The following is a 25,807-nucleotide window of genomic DNA, read 5'->3' on the forward strand; positions in this document are numbered from 1 at the left end:
TGGTAAGTAAGCCTGCTTTTTCGTATTCTGCATGTAATGGTTGGGAAGAACTCTTCATAAATTGGTTTTGTAGATATCTTTTCCTCCAAACTTCCCATAAAATTCTCATGTTCTGCATGATTTCTCCATAATGTAATGGGATTCTGGTCTGTTAACTCAGGTGCTAAGGCAACTGACTGTTATATGTATCTTTAGGAAAACTCTTTAAAATAAGATGGTTAAATAACAGGCAAGTTACCACAGAAAAATAAGGCTGTTTAGCTTCCAAGAACACCCGTCTTAATTAGGGTTACACAGAATGGAAACAGTATGTGATATATTATACCTTTTCTGTTTTCAGTTGGATAGATTTGCCAGTATAAGAATTCCAGGAAGTAAAAAGGAAAGACCTCCTCTGCCGCATATGAAGCAGTCACATTCTACAGATTGGTCATCCACACCTATGGATGCAGAGGATTTTGTTCCAAAACCCCTGTCAGAAAGAGAAATCATAGCGCTGTTTGAAAAAATGATGGTAAGAGTCTTACTCTGGTTTCTTTTACTTAAAGAGTGGCAACATGGCTATCTGACAGGTAGAGCCTTCTTTTGTGCATGTGTTCTGATCTTTACCTGAATTACTAATATTGTTGTTGTTGTGAGTTGTAATTATGTGATTTTTAGGGTGTTTCTCAGGGCATGAAGTCTTTGAATTATTTTGACAAGATTTTGCTCCAAATATATTTAAAATGGAAACTAAAGGTTTCTGATTATTAGAAGAGAAATTATGCAACAGCTTTTGAGGAGGAACAAGAAATGGGGGATCCTGCTTGCTTTCAAGACAACCTGAAACTTTTACAAAGGGATTTTATGCCTTTGAATGTCACAGCAGGGTTTCATGCTGAACTTATATTCCATGTCACTCTTGCACACAAAAGACTTAAGGTTCTTGCATTCAAAGCAGCATTTGTCTGCACGTGCAGTCTCAAATTTGCTTCCTTTCTTAGCTGTCATCGTTACTGTGCTACAAAAGAGCAGTCACTTGCTGGAAAGATCATGTGGCATAGGTACCACCTCAATAGGTTGAGGTTTTTTTGATGATGATGACATTTTGGGCAACTGAAAACTAAACATGGAATGGCCATGAGAGAAGAGAGTAACTGTAATCTGAAGAGCACAAGAGGACATGAACAAGGAGAACGATGCCTAGATTATTATTTCTTTCTCTGCCTCACAGCAAGTAACAAGTAATTCTTGAAACACGAAGGGACTACCAGGAGCTGGGATGTGGAGGAATTAAATGTGCTATGAGAGAAGTACGCTTATGGAATTTGTAATTCATAGTACTCAATAATGTTAGTTTAGTTTTGAAGATGCTTTTGTAGAACTGTTGAGAGCTATGACTGAGAGATAGGATTCAGGATTTTCATGGTTAAGCTGATGAATGGGAGGACTAATTTACTCTGTTATCAACTTTTGTATTTGTCCTTGTTGTTCTCACATGGTCCATTTTTCTTGGTATACCTTGGTATCTAGGATATTTTACTTCTGTTAAGAAATTTTACTGTGAATGGTAATTGCTCAAATGTTAGGAAATGGGGGAGTTTTTTTATAACGTATGCCTCCTGGCGCACACCCCCTGCTACATAAGCGTAGGCTGTATTTCTCTATGATCCCTCAGAGATTCTGGTGTAGGATAGTGTGTAACGTTGAGACTATGCCATAAAAAATGGAAACTTTCAATAAATCCTCAGAAACCTACTGCTGTGTGTCTCGGTAAACAGAAATGCTCATATCCATGGATCCTGAAGCAATTCATTCCAATTTTATAACTACTTTGCAAAAATATGTTAAAGTAATGATGATATCCTGGATAATTTGAATGCTTTCCTAGTTTTGTTGAATAACAAAGCACTGAAACTGTCTTTGATAAACTACTTTATCAGTGTTATTTTAGCTATAACATGAAATACAGAAAGGATTCTTCAGATTATCCACACTTGAATGGACTGGAATAAAGCTAGTTTAGTCACAGTAGATTACATAGCTAATTATATATTGTAGCCTCTAGTCTGCTGTTCTGATCAAATTAACTGATTTGGGGGGGTGGGGTAGTAAACAATTTGAATGTTGTAGCCAGGCTTTTAGGGCTAATTTTGCACAAAATAAAAATAGTCAATTAGTTAGTACCAAAGGGAGCAGTTCCTAAATTCTGAAGTTTAACTGAATGCGTTACGTTATACTTTGGGTTTTCCTGGATGCATGCTGCTTCCTTCTCCCAGTCTTTTATGCAGTGGTGTCCTGTGTGGTTTTGGTGGCAAAAATTATGAAAGAGCTCATAAAACCAGACAGTTAAAGCTAATAATGAACTGTCATTTAGTTTTTTTCTGTTAGTGCTATTAGGAAAATATCCATGTGAAATGACTTACTCTTATTTTCCATAGAGGTATTGCTTACCTGTAGAATAACTTTAAATGATTTAAGAAGAAATAAAAGAATGGAGTTGAAGTATTTTATAAACTAAGCCACTTCTGGTGTGCCCCTTTTTCTGCTGAATACTTCTAATCTGTATAAATTGCTTTAATTATGTTTCATTTGTTAAAAACAACAACGAAGAAATTACTTTTTACTGCACACACAGACAGAACATTTCCTATAAATAAACCTGCCGTTACATCTAGGATTATGGAATATAGTTTGTACTGATAGGTTTCTTTCTTCTCTTTTTCTTTTTTTTTTAAATGTGATTAGAAGTTAGATATTTTTTGCAGGAAAAACAAGTCCTTTGTTTTCTCTTTGTTATTTAAGTTCAGAAGTTGTTTTTCAGAAAACTTAAAAGAGCAAGTGTCCAAAGAAGGGCAACAAAGCTGGTGAAGGGTCTGGAGAACAAGTCTTATGAGGAGCAGCTGAGGGAACTGGGGCTGTTTAGCCTGGAGAAGAGGAGGCTGAGGGGAGACCTCATCGCGCTCTACAACTCCCTGAAAGGAGGTTGTAGCAAGGTGGGGGTTGGTCTCTTCTGCCAAGTATCAAGTGATAGGACGAGAGGAAATGGCCTCAAGTTGCACCAGGGGAGGTTTAGACTGGACATTAGGAAAAATTTCTTTACTGAAAGAGTGGTCAGGCCTTGGAACAGGCTGCCCAGGGAAGTGGTTGAGTCACCGTCCCTGGAGGTATTTAAAGGATGTGTAGATGTGGTGCTTGGGGACATAGTTTAGTGGTGGACTTGGCAGTGCTAGGTTAACAGTTGGACTTGATGATCTTAAAGGTCTTTTCCAACCTAAACGATTCTCTAAGTCTGAAAGAAATGCAAAACTGCTTTAAACAGAAGAATGAACTTTGCAGTAGCTACAGGCTAATGTGAAAAGCTTTTTTGTTTGTTTGTTTGTTTGTTTTCCTTCCCCTTAAGTAGGATATACATGCATTTCAATGCTATTATAAAAAAAAAACCTGTGGCACATTGCAGGCAAGGTACTGAAGATGTGATAACTCTCAGAAAACATTGAGAAAGACCTAGCCATGTATTTTTTGTGAAACTTAAAATGGAATACTTTGGTTTCAGTGTTTTTACATTTCTGTTTATGTAGGTTTTAAAAATACAATTTGAGTATTAAATAAAATACAGTAACCCTTATTAAATATACATGTAAAGTGCATTTTCATTTGAAGCCAGTATTGCTATACAATTATATCCCTGTGGAAAGGAATCCTGAGGCACAGCATTCCAAAGACATTTATTGGAACTTGCAGAAAAAAACAAATTTATCTGGTAATGTCAAGCTGGACTTGATTTTAGTAATTTATAGTATGGGTTGTCATATGCGTATCTCAACAGGTGTGTTGGCTGGTAATAAGAATAGTCATAAATACGTTGTTGTGCATTTAATAGAAGGTAATTAGTTAAACTGAAATACTACAGAAAATGAGAAATACCTGTAAGAAGATAAAATAACAAACTAAAGGCTAGAGGGAATACTAACTTTGTAGTATTTTTGGCAATCTGACTTGATTTCGATCTCCCCCTCTTGCTCCCCACCCCCAATTTTTAAGCTAAGGAAATGTCTTAGATAAGGCATAAAGATTTTTGAGCAGTTGTTGAGAATTTAAAGTTGTAGTATTTTTCTGGTTTTGAAAGAATTTGTTATTGAAAAACATTTAAAGAAGTAAATTGAAAGGAACTTCTTTATCTGTTCTTATTTTAAATGCCTTTTAGCAGTTCCCAAATCGTTATGTCCAAAACCATATATCAATGTCACAATACACTGATGAATTGTAAAAGTCCTGGCTAGTTATGTAATTAACCGCTAAATGCTTGACCAATAAATGAAAATATTTATATTGATTTGTTGTGTAACTCGTTTAAAGTTTTAGGTGTCCACCTGACCATTTAACAGCATGCTTAACAGCCTTCTTTGAGCAGATGAATACTGTAGGTTTTTGATTTTGAAATACTGAAGACACTACTTTTTGTGGTTGATTATGTGTTCTTTCTCATCTTAAAAATGCCGCAGTGACTTTTGTAAGCATTGATAGAGACAGGTAACTTTAAATATCTTTCACTTTTTTCCCAAATGGTGTATACACACACAAAAAGTTTACCACTTTTTTATGTGTCTTGGAAGAAAATGATCTCTTTGCATGCCATATATGATCCCAACGGTGTTTTTAATGTACGTGTATTTAAGCCTGGTGGTTTTTTTTTTTTATTTTTATTTATTTTAGTATGGATATTTGAGTGTCTGCAGCATTTTTGGATCACACCAGGTTTCCCATCATTAAGTAAATCATAGTAGTTTCTTGTTTTGCTTTCAGCCAAGAAAAGCTAGAAAGTGAAGCATATCCTTTCAAGGTAATGTCCCCGACATTTGAATTAGTATGAGGCAACTTGCAAAATATTCAGGAATATGTGTGTCCTTATGCACTGCTAGAATTTTGGTTTGGGCATGAGCAAATAGTGTCTCTATGAATTTTTTGATCAAAAGAATGCAGTATTTTGAAGAACAGAACTATGAGAAAAGATTGAAGTATGCGTGGCCTCCTTTTTTCTAGCTTATTTAGACAAAGTTGTTTTGCATTTACTTTCAGATGTAGGAATTAACACCAATATGCGGGCTAGCTGCTAATGAGGCTAAAGACTATATTATTATTGCTTGAATGAAAGAACTTTTTACAACATGCACCCTGTACTTATTTGATACTAAAAAAATCAAATAATAATATAGTGTATATATAGTATCAAATATACAAATCTAATACTATAAATACAGTGTATAGTATCAAATAAGTAATAAAAATACTAATTTAACAATACTTCAATAAATAATAAGTAATAATTTAAATGCATACTAGACTGAAGTAGGAACTTTTTCTAGTCTTTAAGGAAAGGAAACAGTAACATTTGTAGGGGGAAAAATGCAGAATCTACACAAAATTGCCCTAATCATACTTTGATGAAGTTCAACTTAAGGGGTCACACATTTTCTGGAATGTCTTCTCACAGCTCAGATTTATACAAAGCTCTAAATGTTTGTAGGAACTGTGCTTGGTTCTGTCCTATTCAATATGAAAACAAGTGAAAGACAAGGAAACTTAAGTTTCAGTGTAGTATAAAATTTTGGTCTTTAGGGTTTTTTTTTTTTCCTTAAAATTCTAAGGTTATGAGTTTGCTTGCTGTTTGTCTTTGATTTCTGACTAGGAGAGATAGTTTTGATATCAAGATGGTTACCCACTGATTTGGTAGCATTGCTTCTGCCAAAGCTGGTGGGGATTCACCTTGTGAGTCTCAGCTGAAAATAACTGCAATAATTCTTGCTAAGCTTGGGTGACCATAGTAATGCTGTATGTGCTCGTATGTGTGTGTGCCTAAATTGTTTCTTAAAGCCTTGTTTTTTAATTATTATTTTTTTACCTCCAGCATGACAGGAGATGTCATTTCTCACAGCTGTGGAACTGATTACAATGGTCAGAGCATTTCTAGGCTGGAACAGTAGAAGTCCTTGCGTCAGAAATGTCAATGAATAGCTGCTGTGTGGCTTTAAATGTGGTTCCACATCTGCTCATTTTGACCTCTGGGTTTACGTTGGAATGAGTAAATTGTGATGGGGTTTTGATAACAGTTGAAGGTGTTGATTTAATGATGAAATCATCAAGAATTTGGGCCTTACCTATTGCAAAGGTGAATATCATTTTGTGAACTACTCTCAGGGCAAAGCAGATTCGGCTGCCCAGGATTAAGTATTTGGGAACTGAGGAACAGAATTATAGAACAAATGGATATATCATTAAAAAGATCTTTCTACGAGACCAGTTTGAGTACATTTATAAATGTTTTAGGAAATGTTAATTAACACTTTTCTGTAGTTTAGTGCGTGTGTATGTGTGAAACTGTAAGTGATTTCTAAGAAGAGATTATGGTAGTAATGGTTGTGATGCACTTGTTTAGCCTGGCATAGTTGACTGTTTTTTCAGTTTGAGTTGCTAGGGAAGATGGATAAAGATTTTTATGGTTTTGAGTAACATCCAACTTACGAAAAGTTGTTTGTATAACAGCTTCCAGTTGCTCAAGTTCGTATTTTTGTATCTTAATTTTTTTTAAATCAGTCTCTTATAGTTAAATAACTGTGTTGTTGGATGACATTTAAAACTTTTTTTTTTTTTTCCTTGTTTGTCCTCCCATTCTAGGAAGATATGAATTTAAATGAAGACAAGAAGATGCCATTGAGAGAAAAGGATTTTAATACCAAAAAAGAAATGGTGATGCAATATATTAGCACTGCTTCGAAGTCTGTAAGTAAATTTCTCGGAAGCACTCCAAAATTGACTTAATGTTTACATTATTTCCTATTGGAGAGAAAAAGTGATGCATGTTACATTCTTTTGACTAACTTTTGTTTCTCAGAGACACAAACATTTTTCAAGGGCACTATCTCATTATTTTACAAGCTGCAATGAAAGATACTCACTTGTACTGAGGTGTGTTTTCTGTACACAGAACAGCATTTCTTTTTGGTAAAGGTATGGCTCTTAATGGAGATGGAAAACTTCTTGGAAAAGTTTCGTGTGAACCTTTTTTCTTTTCTAGCGCTGTTTAAAAAGAATTCCTTAACTGATTAGCCTTTTTCGTACTTGAGTACAGAATTCATGTTGTGATGCTGTGTAATAGTGGATAACAAAAGTGTTGCACATGAACCCAATTAGTGTCCGTTTTTTACTTATTGTGATAATTACTGGTTGTTTTAGAGAAGTGCAAGGAGTTGTGTATTGGTCAGTTTAAGGATTAAGTTGGCATAAGAAAAAATACTCTAGTTTTTGCAAAGTGGAGACTGACTCCAGTGCTAAATGCTGCAGTGCTAGTATTGTCCTCAGACCTTTTGATTGTTTTAGAATTCATATATTTGATTCTTTGATTCTTTCATTCTCATGGCTCCGTGCATGTAGAGATATCAGTAAAAATTGTCCATATGTAATTATAACTAAATACTGAGAAAAGAAGACATTAAATATAGTAATTCAAATGAGGTATTTATCTTATTGTCTACTTTAAATGATGTACCTTATTAGTGTAACATTCTAGCATTTTTAGGAAGGTAGGTGCCCAGTGCAGGACCGAACTGTCTGGAGATTGTTTTATTTAAGATGAGCTTATCAAAGCTACTAGTCCTTCTATAGCATAAAAGTTTCTTAGTACCAGAAGATTAGGAGGTCTGTTTTTCTTTTTTAGAGGTATTTCATGGGAAATCAGGAAACTTCAGGCTAGTAAATCTCACAACATTCTTGAAGTTTCTCAGCCCCAAACAGCATGTCAAGGTTTATATGATGTTGACACCCCTAACCTCCACATGCATTCTAAGACCTCATTTTTTTTGATGTAAAAAGTAGTGCGATAATAGGACATGGCTGGCTGTGCAGAGTTGCTGCATCCGCATCTATTGCTGGAATCTTAGCATGATGATGATGATGATGTTAAGACTGTCTTGAGAGAAAGGTTTTCATGTTATCTCTTTACTTCCTGGCACTTAATACTTGGAAAGAACTGAAGCGTATAGCAGAGTAGGTTTCATCGATCCTTCTTTCTGAGTGCCACTTGGAAGAAATATTTTTTTTGTCTTTGGTTGTCATCACACTTGTTTTTTTGCAATGCAGCTTCTTGCACTATGCCCAGAGCAGCCATACAAGGTACTCTATTGAAAAGGACAGGTCTGTTTCCTCCCCCAGGGTAGTAATTTGCTCCCACACACTGTTGTCTTACATGTTTTCATAAAGCCCCCAACAGCATTTTTTCCTTTCCATTCCCCACTCTGCTGCCAGCCCATCTATTCCCCTTTCGGGTGTGGGAGATCACTGAAGACTAATTCATGCAGGGAAACTCTTGTTTTTTACTGAACTCTGTTCCTACTGTTGTGTCCTTACTGGAAATAGCATTCACTCATTGTATAACTGGGAGTAGCTGTTTCTGTGATGCATAGATTCAGCTGTTTGATACAGTAATGTTGCAGACGAATTCAGCTTAGTGCTACTGGGATGGGAAACTCCTTCCCTCACCCTTCCAAACTCTTTGTTCCTGGCATGCTCTTTCATGCCTTGAGTGCATCGGACTGTCTGAGTGCCTTGTCGGTGTAGAGAGAATAGTGCACTGCATGCCCAGGGTACTTGGCTAAATTTTGGTGTACCTTGACTTGATGAGTGTCATGCTTTTCCAGAAGAGTTGAAGTGCCATATAGCTCCTGAATACTACATACAACTAACCCCATCTCAGGTCTCTCTTTCTACGAGTGATACTGCAGTAACATCTTTTGATAGTTCATACTTCTCAAACCTTAAGGAGGCAGGTACTAAGCTATATTGTGTTGGGACAAATATCCTCATTTGCAACTGCTATGCAGAGTACTGAGCAGGTTTCATTTAAAGCAGTTATCATTATAAAAACTATTAAAATGAAGAACAAAGGCTGCGCCTCTAATGAATCACTGAAAATGAAGCAGCCTCTGGTGATCAAAGTGCACTCCATTATAGTCAAAGCTTCGTCATTGACCTCAGTATCAGGGTTTCTGTTTCTTAGAAATGCACAACTCCTTTCCAATATTCACAAAGCACATCTCTGTTACTGATGCATCTAGAAATTATGTTGGGTTTGGTGGGGTTATGCTCAGGTGATTATTTATGTATAGAATACTGTGACCTACCTCTGTGTATGCATGAGATGTTTAGAATGAATCCATCACTTCAGGACTCAGTTACTTAAAAGTAACCAGAGTTCTACTGATATGCATCGTCCATTACTCATTCATTTCACTCTGCTTTGCTTAGAGACTTCTTAAACAGTTGGCTGAAAGCATGCTTCTGTATATATGTCTGTATATGTTTGTCTGTAAGTATGCTGTTACCATCACTCTTTATAACGTGTTCAGGGACTCCCTGTAGAAGAATTGCTAAGAATAAACAGTCTTGGGGTTTGGGATACTAGTAGTACTTACTGAAAATTTGAACGATAGCAAAAATTGTATACTTGGAAGAATTCTGCTCAAGTACTTCAATATTCTGCTAGTACTTTCTTGTTTTCTTGAAATGTATAGTGTTTAGATGAAGCCTTATTTCTTCCCTTAAAAACATTATCTGAGAGATGTATATCGCATATTGTTTAAACCAGCACAGCTTGGAAATCTTAAATTTCTGCTGTGGTGTCATGTCTTATTTATCAGGAAACAGTTGGAGAAGGGAACAACAGTTGTGTTTTAAAGGCTATTATGTGAGTGTGAATTCTCATCTACCAAAAGCAGTGTGGTTCTGTTTGTTGTTAGAGATTGTTATGTCGGGTGTATTTTCTGTGTTTTTGTAGCTGTTTGTATGTATTATGATTATTTGAGGTTAGAAACAGGGTCACATTTTGAAGGGCTATATAAACACCCACAAAGGTGTTCTAGCCCAGAAAAGTTTTAAAAATCAATTTCCATGTTATGGAGTTAATACTCAAGTGGAAATAAAAGCAGCATTGCTATGATGTTACTCTACCATAAGTTTTGCTGTTCTGTATGTTGAACACACACAAGCTGGATTTTTAAAGTGAGTTTTCTTCGCAAGATTTTGTTTTTGTTGTGCGGCTTACTGCCTCGTAATGTTTTAACTGAATTAATTAATGCTGACTTCATACTGCATCTGCTCACAGACCAGTTGTTCTTCAGTTAAGCAATTAAATTTCTAGAGGCACTGATGCCTCAAGATATTTCCTGTTTCTCAGTTAACTCGAGCATTTTGAACTTAAGCAGCTTTTCCCATGCAGAAATATAGCTAATATAATCAGTTTCACAATTGGTACCAAATGCAGCTCTCATTTGATTTAAGCACTGGCAGATGTATCATATTCTTTTTATGTTGCAGAACCTTGGCGTAAGTATGAATAAGTGGTACTTGGTACTGTGGGTATGTTGTACAGACATTCACAGTTTATTGGCATCTTTTGCATAGGATAATGTTCAGGTGGGGAACTGAATCTGAAATGGGATGGCTGGTTACTGTCTGGATGTTGATGTGAGTCTCCATTGCTTGTGATACTGTCTTCAGATGGGTCAGATGAGACTCTCTGAAATGTCATTCTAGTGAATTCTTATAGTCTGGCTGGGATCTGGTCCCATGTGACCTTTCCATTTCACACATTGCTATTGATTATATTAAATTACTTCCAAAATATTTTTTAACCGTCTTAACCATATGTCCTGTCCATATGACTGTCCTATATGACTGTTTCTGCATCATAAGAAAGCAATTTCACTGATTATTTATAAGTATCTTAGTTATATCCAGCTTGGTCAAGTTTACAGCAGGAACTGCTGGGGGGAGTCACTGGAAGTGACAGATTCTCCACCCAGGGTATTAACCCATATGCTTAGGCATACAAGTAGTGCTTATCAACTAGTCCATGCACTAGCTGCCAGGAGAATTTCTGGGGCTTTTTAAAATTTCCAACTGGAGACCTCCTGCAACATTTAGTTAAACACTTTGTCATGAAGGCTGCTAGGAGTTCGGTCATCTTGTCTGTAGTCAGTCCATTATCTCATCTATGCAGAGACCAGATTTGAAGATCCAGGATTGCATGGGGAACTATACACTGCATATGCATGCTGGCATGGCCCTGATCCCCTGATATACCACAGTTGTAACCATTTCCTCCTTATATCACAGCCGTAACTCAAATTCCCCTGATTGTGTCTCAGGGGTATATATTGTTTAGTCTTAAAACATTTGGGGATTATTGTAACAGGATGGATGTGCTCAGTATATAAGCTTTTGAATAACCAGACAGAAACTCTTGCCAATTCCTCTTAGCCAGTGAATTTTTAGTGTTTTAGGCAACTCATGGTGTAGTAGCTTTTACCTTTCATGTTTTATCAAGTCTGATATTTAGTTCTTAACGTTATGAATGCTTTTTTGTTTTGTTTAAGATCTTCTACATTTGGCTTGGAGATTCTCTCCAGTTGTTTTTTTCATTCCTCTTTACATATAGCTGTGTCAAAGCTATAGGGGAGCTGAGATTTCTTGCCTTATGGAAGTGCAAGAAATTATACCATCTTAGTGAGGAGCGTAAATGGTTTATGCAATAAGTTTGGCAACTAGATGTTTTTGAGGAGGTTGTGTTCTGTTCCTGGCATTACCAATGCATACTGTTAACCCTTGGACCCAGATAGTATCTGAAGAGATTAAAGTAAGTTCCCTTTCTGACTTGAGTATTATGTGGCTATGAACTAAACACAGAACATGAAAGAAAACTGTAAACACTGAGTTTCTTTTTATTTGTGGGAACATTTATTGTTACGTATTTTTTTTTCCTCTGGGTTTCCTAGATCTCTAATTCTAAGGCTCCCCCTCAACCCTCATGCCTTCTTGGCCATCTCATCTACTTTTTTGTGGAACATAGTTATTGGAAGTGACTCTCATATTTAAGTAAATAGGGTTCTCCATCAATTCAGAGGCATGTTTGGAATGACATTCCATGTACTATTTGTGGTGTACCAAAATATAGCATGAGATGCTATATTTTCAGGGTGGTTCCTGGTAATAGTCTGGTTTTTGGCATCTGGAACATCTGTTTCTCAAGTCTGAGGAAATATAGTTGGAGTAGAGGGGTAGTATAGACCCCAATAGCCCCCCAATGTTCCCTTCTCACAGTGTCATAGAACAGAATGGTTGAGGCTAGAAGAAACCTCTGGAGATTGTCTTGTCCAACCCCTTATCTAGTCCATTTTTTAATATCTCTGATAGAGGATACTATACAGTCTGCCTGGGCAACCTGTTCCAGTGCTTGATCAGTCTCATGGATAAAAAAAAAAAACGAGGGGGGAGCGGGGAGGAAGTTTGTGTTTATGTCTTACCTTTAACCTATTTCCTGTATTTCAATTTGTGCCTCTTGTCCTTTCACTGATAGGGTTCCCCTGAGCCTTCTCTTCTTGGAGCTAAACAATCCCAGTTCTATCAGCCTCTTCTTGTACAATAGATGCTCTTTTAATTGTGTCCATAGCCCTTTCTGGACTCATTCCAGTATGTCCATGTCTCTCTCATGCTGGGGAGCCCAGAACTGGACACAGTACTCCAGATGTGTCTCACCACTGCTGAGCTGAGGGGAAGGATCACCTCCCTTGACCAGCTGGTGATGCACTTCCCTATGGTCAACTTGTCACCCACCAGGACCCCCATTTTTTTCCTACAAACCTACTTTTCAGCTTGTAGGCCCCAACACGTGTTGGTGAATGGGATTATTCCTCCCTAGGTTAAGGATTTAGCGTTTCCTGTTGTGGAACTCCCTGAAATTCCTCTGACTGTTGAAATTCTGAAACTCTGAAATTCTCCTGTCTGTTGAGGTCCCTGTGAATGGCAGCACAGCGGTCTGGTCTGTCAACCACTCTTCCCAGTTTTTAACTTCACCTCTCTGCTAGAAACTATTTCATCATCTTCTGCTTCAGGAAGAGAAAAGTATATTTTTCAACACTTCTTGAGGATCTACCAAACTGAGAAAACATTTTATTTATGAAGCTCTGTGTAATAACATAATGAGTCTGCTTCACCATTTACAGTGGATAATTTCAAATTATTATTGCACTGCAAGCCACTGGCTAATTGAGTATTATTTAGTAATTCTCTTTAGTGCTGTATGACAGAATAGTTGTGCTTCTGCTCTCAAAAAAAAAAAAAAGGAGTCTTTCCAATGGATAAAGTCAAATATAGGTTGTATACCTTATTGTACGCCTCTTTTTTTGAATTTAGATGTGTTTTGTAGAAAATGTATCTATTCTTCTCCATGTCGTAAATGGATATTAGGTGGAGTAGATGTCTTATTTTCCACTGTCTACAAATTTTGTCTTTGCTGCTACTTAAAAAAAAAAGAGGAGGAGGATACTCTTAAGAATAGGGTCAATGCCTCTTAGATTTGCCATTTTAACTGCAAATTATAGAGCTTCATTAGTTCAGTATAACCATTGCTTTGTTTAAAACAATGGATGCTTCAGAAGAGTCATTAGTATCTTGAATTTATTTTAAGCAACATTTGACACCACAGATACAATGATGAGTCAAAGTCAGTGTCTTTCAATCTATATTGCTTGGAACAGAAAATACTTTGTTTGAACAAAACTACTTTTGCTGTGCGGCACTAACTTGCCATTGCATTTTCCTACCTGTCTCCCTGTTCTTCATGGCCCCATTTGCCTTCTCACCTGCCAAAAAGAGCAAAATCCAAACCCGAAGGTTGAGTAAGTGTCCTTATGTTATTGCATCAATAGTCATATTTGTGTTGCGCTGCATTCTTACAGATGGCAAATACAACAAATGAGGAGCTGGGATTTATCTTTAGAACTTCAGTGGTTCTAAAGAAGTCTTTGTTCTTTTTTAAATTTTTTTTTTATTTTTAAAGTTCTTTTGCTTTAGCTCTTAGAGCCAAAGCTAGTCTGTTTTTATAATCCCTGTCTCATATACTCTTCATCTGAAGGATCTTTAAGGGAAAAACATTTTACAACATTATCTCCAAGAACTTAATTTACTGCAGTAACATCCTGAGTACTCTTCCAGTGTGCTGGTTCTTCCCTCTGTATTCTTATATGACTGCAGTCACCCTTCTGGACACGTGCGTTCTTCAGAACGCCTCAGAGTTGTTTTTTCCTTCTGTTGAGTATTGAAAATTAAGATGTTTGCAATGCATAAACAGAATCAGTTCATTACAAAAATTGCGTTTCACCGAGTGTGCATGATACATTTCTACATTTGATGCCTGCTGCTTTTGACTACTGATTATAAATTTGTTCATAAAGTGACAAAAATTTAGTCAGCATTTAGAATATATAGTAGATGGACAACAAAGAGTTACAGGTTTAGGACTAAATTATATCTTTTTTTCCTTGTTTTTTCAAGGAACAAAAATGAAGGTTAGCCATTAATAATCTATTCAAGTTTTACACGTGCCAAATAAAAAAATGAATGTATTTTCTGTATTTCAGGGAAGTCTCAAGAACAGCCGGAAGATTTCCCCCCAAGAGTTTATTCAGGAATTAAAATCTGGGTCAACAGATGAAAGACTAGCTACTTGCTTAGAATCTCTCCGTGTGTCCTTGACGAGTAATCCTGTCAGGTAACATCATTAACACTTATTGCAATGATAAATCATATTTTTATTTCTTAATGGATTAAAATTAATTGATCTGTAGATGTGCATGTTTCAAGGTTTCAGTTAATGAATGTGTATGCGTTAGTGAATGGTTGTACCTTTTTTTCTTTTTTTTCATTGATTATGTATCTTCTGTACATCTATTTTTCAGTAGATTTCACTGATCTGTAGAAGGTAATGCTAAGAGAATGTAAAACATGTAGTGCAGGGCAGTTTGCTTTGTTTTCTAGTGCTAAATAGTCAAAAGCTTTTTTCATTTTTATTTTTGAAATGTTCTCTTAACTCTTTAATCTTTTAACTTACTTTGTCAGGGTGAACAATAATGGGAGATAGACACCTTGGTATAAATTTGTTAACCAGAAAACATATATATTTTTAATTGTGTGCTTCTCCTTCTGTCCAGTGTGCTTTAGGCTTTCTTCCTTGCTGCCTTCTAGTAGGTTTTGCTGTATCTGTGGGGTTTAGCTATACAGAAGAGAGCACAACATTAGTTTACCTATGCTTTTTTTTGAAAAGGCTAACTCTTCAGTAATCATAACTCTAACACTGATATCAGTCTTCACGTTTAATTTTGATTTGATCCATGTGACCTGATTTGTGTATGCTGACTTTATTTTATTAAGTTATATTTTTTTCTATTCTACTCTATTTACAACGTTTTGTTTTAGAATTCCTATTTAAGCCAAGGGTTGAACACATGATTTTGGGAAACAGTTTTGGGTTTAGTTCAAAGTAATGCAAATGAAATGTTGGGGATGCTTATAACGGGATGTGATTAAAAAGGATTAGACAACTTTCTTCTTTCTGCATCTGGCTTGGTGGAGTTGTTGATGTACGTCTTCTGTATGGGTGTTTGCTTCTTTCCTTCTATTAATTTGTTTTTGAATTGGATTGTCTTATTTAGAATATGTAATGGTTCACATAGGAAGAAACATGCTTTACATTAACCTGAGTTCTTCTGACAGAGGGTTTTACAGAAGATATACTTCATGAATGTGAAGCTACTTTTTGATATAGTATTGCTTCCTCCTCTTTATTAAAAAACAAACAAACAAACAAACCAAAAAACAAAACCGACAACCCACAACCCCAGAGATTTTTTTTATTTACATTGATTTAACAAAGAAAACTTTGCTTGTTAGTATGCATCCGGAAATAGAAACACAAAATGTATGAACTGTGTGACAGCTTAAGTTTAGAGCAATCTCTCCTCTCTGTTCTTGTTATGACTGGATAGTTTCATCTTTTGGTATGAGATCCCCTTTGCTGGCCCTTTCCCACACACCAAGAGAAAAGTTAATTCCCCTCCCACAAAAAACCAAACCAAACCAAAAAACACGATCTTGGTGAGGTGCTAGTTCTGCCTGATGGCACAGTACAATGTGATAGGACATGAAGGGGTGAGGAAGATGGAGCAACAGTATCAGAATAAGGAATGTGGAGGCCAGCTATGAGAGAATGGTGTTGGTCTATGCTTGAGATATTTGATAGAGAATGCAAGTTGAATTGGACTATGATGTAATAGAGCATCTGATCAATACCAAAAGTCTGGTGATCAATATTATCTGGAAGAACAAAGTACAGAAACTTAGAATTTTTACAGCAGCTAAATATTACGAAATTTTGGACTAGGTAGGTTTTCCACAAATGTTTCACTTTGAGTGAGGAAAGGATTAGAAATCTATAGGCATGTTATGAGTACAGGGAGAAGAGCAAGTGCTTTTGTGCATGGAGAAATGGAAAAACAAATGTTTTCATTTTCATAAGCTTTGTGTATTTTATGACAATCCTTCAAAGTATGCTAGAAGGGTATGATGCATTGTTGATATCGAAGTATTGCATTGATACTTTTGAGAGATTCATTTCTTTAACTTATTAGTACAAATAGTTCTAGGTTACAACACTGGCTTTAACTTTGTTCAGTCAAATATAATCTATGGTAGGTAGAAAATTTGACAGTTGACTCTAAGTCCTAACTTGACCATAATTTGTTAAAATTTAACTTAAATTTGAAACATTAAGCAGAATGTAAGAGACAACATAAAAGAACTATAATGCTTGGATTGGAGTGAAACTCATTATTAAGTTAATGAATGTATGGCCTAAGAATAGGTCTGAATTTGAGAGGTTTGAATTGGAAGGACAGTGACTGTGGCTTGCAAAAACATTAGAGAAGAGGTATTTAAGTAGGCAGCAGTTTCATAAAAAAACCCCGAAAACCTCTACTACTTGTCCATGAATGCATTTTAGTCTACAAATCAAAAGAAAGATCACAACCAATAGAGCATAGGGGCTCTGAAACAGGTTCTGGTATATTGGGTGGTGCTGAAAAAGACTGTTAAGATAGACCTCACTAGACTTAAACAGAGCATTTAAAAATAGCCTTAGGAAAAAACTAAGTTCTTCCGTAGGGCTTATATACAAAAATAGCAAAAATGTAACAGCGGCACACTGTTCTTCATGCTAAAAATTCGTCGAGTAAACATTTTTAAACCATGTCCCCTTCTTTCTAGTAAGTAACAACAGTTGGTATTCATTGGATGCAAATATTGGTGACCTTGATTTTCCTATCAGCAGCCAGGTCTTTGAGTAAGAACTTGCTTTGATACATAAATACTGAACTCCAGTCCAGCTGCTATAAATCCATGATTATTTTTAACTCCTGCTTCATATGATATGGACAATGAGAAATAACTGATGAAACTTTAGGATTTTATTTTGTGCATGTATAATACCTAGGAATAAATTTATGCTTTTTTAACAGGATGAGAATTAAATTTAAATTGGATCTAGCCTGACAATCTTCACGTTTGTGGGCTGTCATCTTTTTGACAATATATAATTTAGGGATTTTTTGCTGTTTTTCTAGTTACTACACTTTAATCAACTTTACTTTTTAATGTTGTTGACATTTCGGTTTCTAATGCAAGAACTGGTTCTACAACATTGCTTTCAATTAGTCGTTTTTGTAAAATATATTTTTAGTTCACAGAGAAAATCTGAATCAAGTGATATTGAGTAGTTTTCTGGTACTTAGAAAAATGTATTGAAATCTATGGCTTACTGCAAAAAGTAGTATTTATCTTCCATCAGTATAAAAAGAAAGCCTCAAAAGGAAAATGTATCCACTGATCTTGGTCATTATTCTTCAGGTAAATAAATGGGGTGTTTTTACCTCACAGCTGCCAACATAATTCATCAGAAGTGGTTCAGTGATCTAGCTGTACACAGTATTGCAGATAACTAGTTATCTACAACTATTTCTTCTCCTTTTGCATAATAGTTGTAACAGATTTAGTTCTTTTCATTAAGAAGATGTTTTTAATAAATTGAAAACAGGGGCACTGGTAGTTTGGTATTTTGTCAGACTGACAAAAAGCTGAGTGTTTGCTCTGGATAGTGTAACTAATCTTTGTTCTTTTGTGGAAGAAGAGGAAAGGGCAGTGATAATGCAACAGTATTTTAGGCACTTGATCGTTCTCAGCATCTCAGCTGCTGGATGTATGACAAAGTGGCTGCGCTCAATTCTGTCTAATACAAAATGTGCTAACAAATGTCTAGCAGGATCATCTTTAGGTCAGATATGGCCAGTTATACCAAAAATATTTGACAGTTATTTGCCTAATCTGTTTCAGAACGAAACACCCATCCGGGAAGGAGAAAATCTATTTTCATATATATTTACTTTTAAGGGAAAAATATTTAAAAGCATCTTATCTGGTTCTCTCTTCCTATAATTTTAAGTCCGTTACAGTTCTGTATCTAGCAGATACAAAGAACTGTTTAATCCCGTCCTATGATGGGATTGGAAGTACTGTGTATTTCAAAAGAGCTATTGCATATCCCTTGTGTTATTTCCAACAGGATAGCTTATTATTTGTCACAAGTAAGGTTCCGCCATTATAGGAGTATGTAAATATTCTCGTTACTATTCAAATGTGGTGATAAATAAATTTTACCCAATATGTACAATGGTGTGTAAATAGACAAAACAAACAAAACAATGGAGAGGCTATAATGCAAGTAATGTGAACATTGTAATTTTTTTACTAATTCTGATCAACATCTCTGATGTTGCAGAATGGATGCTTCCTTTTTATGTAAAAGACTTTATTTTGTTAATATATGACAAGGGATTTTCTCAGTTTAAGCTTTTTTAAAGTAATAATTTAAAAAATGCACAGAAATATTGGTACTATACCCACAACAGAATCTGCGTTTTGATGATGAAGATGATGAAAAGTAGCATCTTCATCATGCTAACTATATCTGTTTTAAATGGAGATGGTTTTGTAATCCGTTAATAGATAGAAGTAATACACTAATTTAGAAGTGGAAAAAGTATGGAAGAGATACCCATTATGAAATAATTTTCTGTCTTCTTGGCCAAAGACCATAATAAGAGATCCAAGGATTTGTCTTATGGCAGTAGTATGGAAAGTTGACTAAAAGTGTCAGGAAATATTCCTGCCTCTTATGGAAAGAGAAGAGTATTTGAGTACTTGTGAATTCATTCCATAATTGAATATTCTAACTTCACTCTTTATAAAAGGAGTTTCCTGAGCACATAATCTCTACAGTTTCTCTGCTTGTATATGTATTTTTGTTGCCTCTGCAGCCAGCTTCTCCTTCCTCCAGTGGGATTTTGATAGAAATTTGAACTTTAAAATATCTGTGCCTTACACAGACAATGAAGTCTAAAGAGCAAAATATTCCTTCTGTTGTGACTATGAATGACAGTGTTGTCCATGAACTTCAGGGTTAGGTAATTGATTAAACATCATAGTTTCAGCAAGACCAACAGCTACTATCAAAGGGATGGCTGCAGTACTGCTGTCAGTCATGCAGTTACTTGTATTTGATATCAAGGGGTTTTGAGCAATAGTAAACAGGACTGTGAAACAGCTGTCTCATGTAGAAACAACATGCCCAGGTTTAAACTCACCAAAAGATAGCTTTGGCAATAGCTGAAATTTTAAATTTTTGTTGTGTTCACTTGGAGATATTCGTATGGATTAATATCTCAGGGAGCCACTTCTGCAATTGTTTTAGGCTTTTCCTTCCTTCTTTGCCATTTACAGTTAGATTCTGACCTTTCCAGGAGACCCTGGAACAGTGTGTAGTAGAAATTGTTGTTTTTCTTCCCTTCCTTTGCAAGGGTTTTTTAATTATAGTTCTGTGCCAAAGAACGTATAATTGCTAATTTAAAAATTAAAATTACTAAATTCAATGGCTACTGTAATTTTTTAATCTTTCTTAATTTAAGGTTATCTAATTTCATCAAGGAGTCAATGGAATGTCTCTTGATCTTCTATTCAGTGAAGAGTCGATTTTGGGGTTTAAAATGATCCAGTTATACTGCTTTTATTTATGCTGACAATATTCATTCATTGTAATTACTCTTTGAAATGTCAATTTTTTTAATGTCTGTTTTCTTTCTCCCTAGCTGGGTTGAAAACTTTGGCCGAGAAGGTCTGGGGCTGCTGTTGGATGTTTTGGAAAGATTGGTTGAGACAAAAAAGTAAGGATGATTTAATGTAAAATTGCCAGCTTTTCTCAATACGTAACCAGCATTTAATTACACTAAATTTTTTATTTATTCAGCCAGGACAAAGTTGTGAAGAAGAGTCAGCATAAGGTTATACAGTGTTTGAGAGCCTTCATGAATAACAAGGTATGGGATTTTTTTTAATCTGGAAATCTAAATTACTACAGTTCAATCAGATAATGTACACGATCAGTGGGTATAAACCTGTGCGATTTGGAGATGTGGTGTGTTGGTCAGGTGTGGTTTGAAGTTCCTTCTGCTGCCACTTCCTCTCTGCAGAAGTATACTCGGAGGGTAGTGTGAACTTTTGATGCTGATATATACCCTTGTAACAGAATAAGTGGACTTTTCTCTCACTTAATTTTTTTAATTAAGTATTTGACGGACTTAAATATCATTTGAAATATGTACTTGAGGGAACTGTCACTGTCTTTAACTAGATATTCGATACAGTCATTTGGATTCCCTCCAACCCTCCTCACAACTGTTCTTCTGTTGTGTAGTATGGATTGGAAAGAATTTTGGGAGAAGAGAGAAGCCTTCTGTTGCTGATCAAAGCAATTGATCCCAAGCAAACTAACATGATGACGGATATAGTTAAACTCCTTTCTGCAATGTGCATTGTTGGAGAGGAAAACATGTAAGTACTGTATTTAGCCAGAAATAGTAAGGTAATTTTATGATATCCAAAATTATAGTTATACCTGAATGAAATGCTAAAATTTTCAACTTAGGTTTGAAAGTAATATCTGTACTATATTGTCAGTTTTCAGAATACCTTTGTCTGTGATTTTTATTATGGTCATATCAATAAGAGTTTTCTTTTTGGTATGTGGATGTACTGGTTACATGGAAGTAGTTATGCAGCCGTTCTTTTGCTTAAGATTTTGCAGCATTACTTTTGAGGTATCTTAACCATTGCAATCCAGTAAGTCATTCTTTGGCTACAAAAGTCTCCAAAGGAAACAAGTAATGCTTAAACCTCCTAACTTTGTACGCAAGAATTTGAGGCAGGTGAATACTTTGACAACATGGCTCTTCAGACAACAAATGAACAGCAATGTTAAATATCTCTCCTGAGTGAAACGCTTTTCTTTTCTTACAGCCTTGAAAAAATTTTGGAAGCTGTAACAGTAGCAGCAGAGGAAAGGAATGTTGATAGATTCTCTCCTATTGTAGAAGGTCTTCAGGATAACTCAGTTCAACTGCAAGTAAGCAAATTTTTTTCACAAACCTCTGCTACAAGTAAAAATAAAATTAATTATTTTTCTGTATTGAACAAGTCATTACAATAAAAAGGAGGAGGGATACTGTTTCAAGTAGGGGTCAAATTTTGGAATGTTGTTTATAATGTTATTTTTTAAAATGTGTCGTGGGAAGATTCCGTGTTGAGAAACACAGGGGTGTTGCAGGTTAATTTGTTGGTTTCTATTCACTGAAATCTTACAGACTTTGGGAGTTAAATTTATACTGCCTTTTAAAATAAAGCATGAGTCATATTCAGATGCAAAAATATTATCTTACTTCTGGCGATATTTGCTGAAACTTAAAAGATTAATAATAATAAAAAAGCAAGTTTTTAGGCAACTGCTTTTTATAATTAGTGTTTAAATCACCAGGAAATCTGTCCCTCATGCCCAGTTTATGATTTCATAAAATTGCACCCAGAGAGTCTGAGGAAAGAAATATTTCACCTTGTTTTCAATTTGCTTCACTTGGGTATAGACTTTACCACAGAAAGACACAAAGTATTACAGTGCATTTGAATGATCATTATAAATCATTGGTCGAAGAGTGTAAATATTAACTCATATTGATTTTCATGTAATTCAATTGAACTGAACGCTGTTCATAATTGTCATTCTTTGTGAATATTACAAAAATAGTAAAAGATGAATCTCAGGTTTGATTCAGTAAGGAGAAATGCTTTTGATAATGAAAATTGTATTTTCCAGTTTCAGGATATTGTATCTAACTTAAGAGAATTTAAGACCCTATATTCTCTATAGAGTATATATAAGGGTTTGAGAACTTCCAGGTCCATCACAGCACTTATATGAGATGCCTAAATTTTAATAGTATGAAGACCAGTACTTCTCTGACTATTCTTTACTAGCTTATAGGTATTCAGAGTCCTGAAATTAACAACATTTTTTGAGTGTTAGGCTTCCAAATGTGATCCTGAATTTTCAGGAGTTGCATATATTTGCATGTGTGTACATTTAATAAGAGGAAAAAGCTAACTATAATTCCCTTTTTCTATACAGTTCAAAAAGCACATGAAAACTGTCTTAAAAGCAGCCCCTTACTTTATTTGAAGCAGCAGGTAAATTAAATTAATCCTATGTACTTATCCCTTTACCCATGATGGGTACCCAAATGGGCATTTTGCCCATTACCCCATTTTAAAAAGAAAATAAATTTATAAGGGCCTCTCTACATCTGTAAGTATGTCTTGCAGAAGACACCTTAAACTGAAGGTGAACAGATAGTAGCTCTTTTGGATCAACATTTGGGACTAGGCTTCAGAAATTATAATCCCTTGTGAACAATTGGTGGTAAGCAGCCCCTTTAAGAAATAAGTAGGTACCAATATTAATGGCAATTGACACAGTTGATATGCAAGGAAAAAAGGTCATAGCTGATTATCTCTAACCAGTTAGATCTTTCTTATAAACATGAGCACTTTCATACTTACTGTTTACAGTGATGCTCAACTCCATTAGTGAGATACCACTGATGAGATAACCGAATCAGTGCAGAAAACTTCAACTGAGGTGTTAACTGTGCAGTTACAACTTTTATTTTTCTAGGACTGTTCTTCGGATATTAAACAAGTACTTTTCTACTAGTTATGCCTTCTCATGATTGTGCTATACCTCCATTTGCTGTTTTGTTATCCTCTGATATAGAAGATAGGAGCATTTTTAAAACTGAGAATTTACTCTAGATGTTGCAATTGCAATACTTAAGCTAAATATATTAATTTGACTTTACTGAGAGCGTTACCCTGAAGTTCCTGAAAATAGGTAACATTTTGCTGTTTCATTTGCTGTATCTTATATAGACATGGAAAGTTTTAATGAAAGTTCTCTTCTCTCTTTTTTGAGTGAAACTTCCATTTGAACACGTTCTTTCTGCTAAAAGGCTTTTAGCAGACTCCACAAATGGTTGCTAGATTTCTTTTTTTTTAAGACCAGAAAAATCAAGGTTCCTGTGTGAATCAGTTGTAAACTTTTATAACAATGACATTGACCTGGTGATTAATTTGACAGTGTTTTAATGAGACAAAAGTTTACAGTTGTCAGTTACTTGGCATACTTGCCTTGATTATCTGCTTGATATATGTAGGCTTGCTTTGTGGCAGTTCAATTTGACACTAACAACTGACCTTTTCAATTTTGAATTGACTAACGTTTCTGTTACTTGAAGGCTGAATGTATAAAAAGCCTCAGTATGATGATTTTTGTATTTTTAGTGAAAGCTCTATGTACCTACATTTTGCGTTTGTTGAAACCAAAGGATATTCTCCCTTTTATCTTTCATAAAATCAAAAATTATGGACAGTATACTTAAATGTTTTTGGTTCAAGACAAGATTGGTGATCATAGCTTGAGAATATAAGTACAGCCAGGAGTAATACTGAGTTTCTGGTTTTGTTAAAGTAAATGTAGTTTAACATCTTAAGCCTATGCTCAAGCAAAAGCGCACAAGGCAGTCTGGTACCTTGTATACTTATGATGACAACTGAAAAAGTCTAATAGTTTGGCTGTTGAATTCACGAAGGCAGAAAATACAGCTCTTGTGACACAACCCATTTTTATGTGTTTAAGACAATGATGACAACAACAACAACAAATTGTGTGTTGTCCAGTTCTTCTCATTCTTCTTGTAGAATCAAATCAATGCTTCTACTCTCTAATCATCATATTTCATCACTGTTCCTCAAGCAGGCAGTTTAATTAACGGAAGAGTGCTGCTGTTTTCTGTACATTTCTAGTTGCAGATGCCAGCTCCTTCTGATTTTCCAGTTAGAACTGAGAAGAGGTACAATGTTGAAGCAAAGGTGCAATTCTTCCTTTTCCAATTAAGTTGCAATTCTTCCTTTTCCAATTAAGTTCCTGAAAAATAAGCACTGATCATCCCTGTGGAAACCTGCAGGTGTTTCATGCCTGTCCTAGGAGAGGCATTTTTGTGAAAAAGTAGCATTACCCTCTCAGTATTTTTAGTTGTCAGGGAATACCATTTCATCTTTCTTTTTCATCTAATCATATGAGAATGTGAGATGGTACGGTCTGTGATATTTTGGTTAGCAGAATCACTTGGTGATTCTTGGTTGTTCTGTGCCAATGAGATCCTCTCCATAACTACGTATGTAATAGGATGAATCAGAGCAAAATTCACCTCATCTAAATGTAAAGACTGAGAATATTTATTTAAGATCCATGTAAATGTACATGCATGTGGATGGTACATCTCAAAGTCATTACTAACAATTTTTTGTCTTTAGCAAGGGTAAATAATTGATGAACATCAATATAGTGTCTGTACCAAAGCCAAATCTACAGCCAGTTTAATACTGACAAGCAGAATTTAACTAAATATGCATCATCTTTACAGACTTTTCTACAAATGCATACTTGCAGTAAGAGTGAGAAAAGTGAAGTAGAAAATCTTATTGCAGTTCCTCTTATTCAAATGGGCAAGATATGACATAAGACAATACTTACCACATAGTTAGTATTGATTGTCTTGTCTACGCAAGGAACAAGCTGCTCTGAACTACTGAGATGTACCTGACATTTTCCACCAGAAGAGGACCAGGTATATGCTCTCTGGCCTTCAACTGGGGAAAATGCAAGTTTAACGTACAGACTGTGGAATTCTCAGAAAATGCATCCTGTAATTTGATAGACATCACCGATTAGAATCGCAGAGGATTAGAATTTCAAGCTGTAACTTCTCACGTAGAATATATCTGATCTCGTTGGTCTAGTTTCTCATGGAGGAACGCAGTCAAAATTTTGATATTCCAGGTGAACTGTATCATTGTCCATGCAAAGTTCTTCCCTACCAAAAATAATGTGTGTGCATCCATCAGTATATGCCCATCTCTTAGATAAACATGCAAAGTCAAGTATTGTAGATTTCCCTACCATGTGGCAGCAGGGTGTTAAAAGCATTCCAGGTGAAATATACTCATGGACCTGAAAGCCCTCTGAAAACTAACATGGTTAGTTTTCCTAACATGGACTATACTTAGCTGCAGTTCTTTAGAGATGAAGAAGGGAACGAAACATCTAACCAGACTGCCAGGTGAAGTGAAAGATTTGCTCTTGGCTTTTCCCTGAAGAAAGGAAAGTGCCTCTACATGCCTTCACTGCATGCCTGTTGTAAACAGCAGGATACTCTCAAGATGTAATTACTGTTTGGGTTAGAGGTGCCCTTCAGGAAGGAGTACTTAGAAATTGCTGTCCTCAGCACCACAACAAAATTTTAGAAGGTACACCAGAGAGCTGTGTATTACCCTATGCCTTTTGCTGTTAGAGCCTAAAATAATTTCACTTCTTCAGGCATCTTTTCAAGGGCAGACTGACCTCCACCTACAGAATCTACAACTCTTCATGAATTGGTTTTAGATA

The 25,807-nt window shown here is 35.6% G+C and overlaps 1 protein-coding gene across 1 annotated transcript in view; it reads left to right on the forward strand.

Moving 5' to 3' along the window:
* Positions 1-346: 346 nt before the first annotated feature.
* Positions 347-25,807, forward strand: part of DIAPH3 (diaphanous-related formin 3) — a gene marked incomplete at its 3' end in the record, with an annotated part of 40,380 nt that continues 14,919 nt past the window's right edge. The window contains exons 1-7 of the mRNA XM_009578985.1: positions 347-514; positions 6,655-6,759; positions 14,451-14,581; positions 20,064-20,138; positions 20,222-20,291; positions 20,669-20,805; positions 21,271-21,376. Coding sequence (XP_009577280.1) covers positions 404-514; positions 6,655-6,759; positions 14,451-14,581; positions 20,064-20,138; positions 20,222-20,291; positions 20,669-20,805; positions 21,271-21,376 — 735 coding nt within the window. The remainder of the gene's footprint in view (positions 515-6,654; positions 6,760-14,450; positions 14,582-20,063; positions 20,139-20,221; positions 20,292-20,668; positions 20,806-21,270; positions 21,377-25,807) is intronic.

Source organism: Fulmarus glacialis, unplaced genomic scaffold, assembly GCF_000690835.1.
Source record: "Fulmarus glacialis isolate BGI_N327 unplaced genomic scaffold, ASM69083v1 scaffold20945, whole genome shotgun sequence".
Classification (NCBI taxonomy): Eukaryota; Metazoa; Chordata; class Aves; order Procellariiformes; family Procellariidae; genus Fulmarus; species Fulmarus glacialis.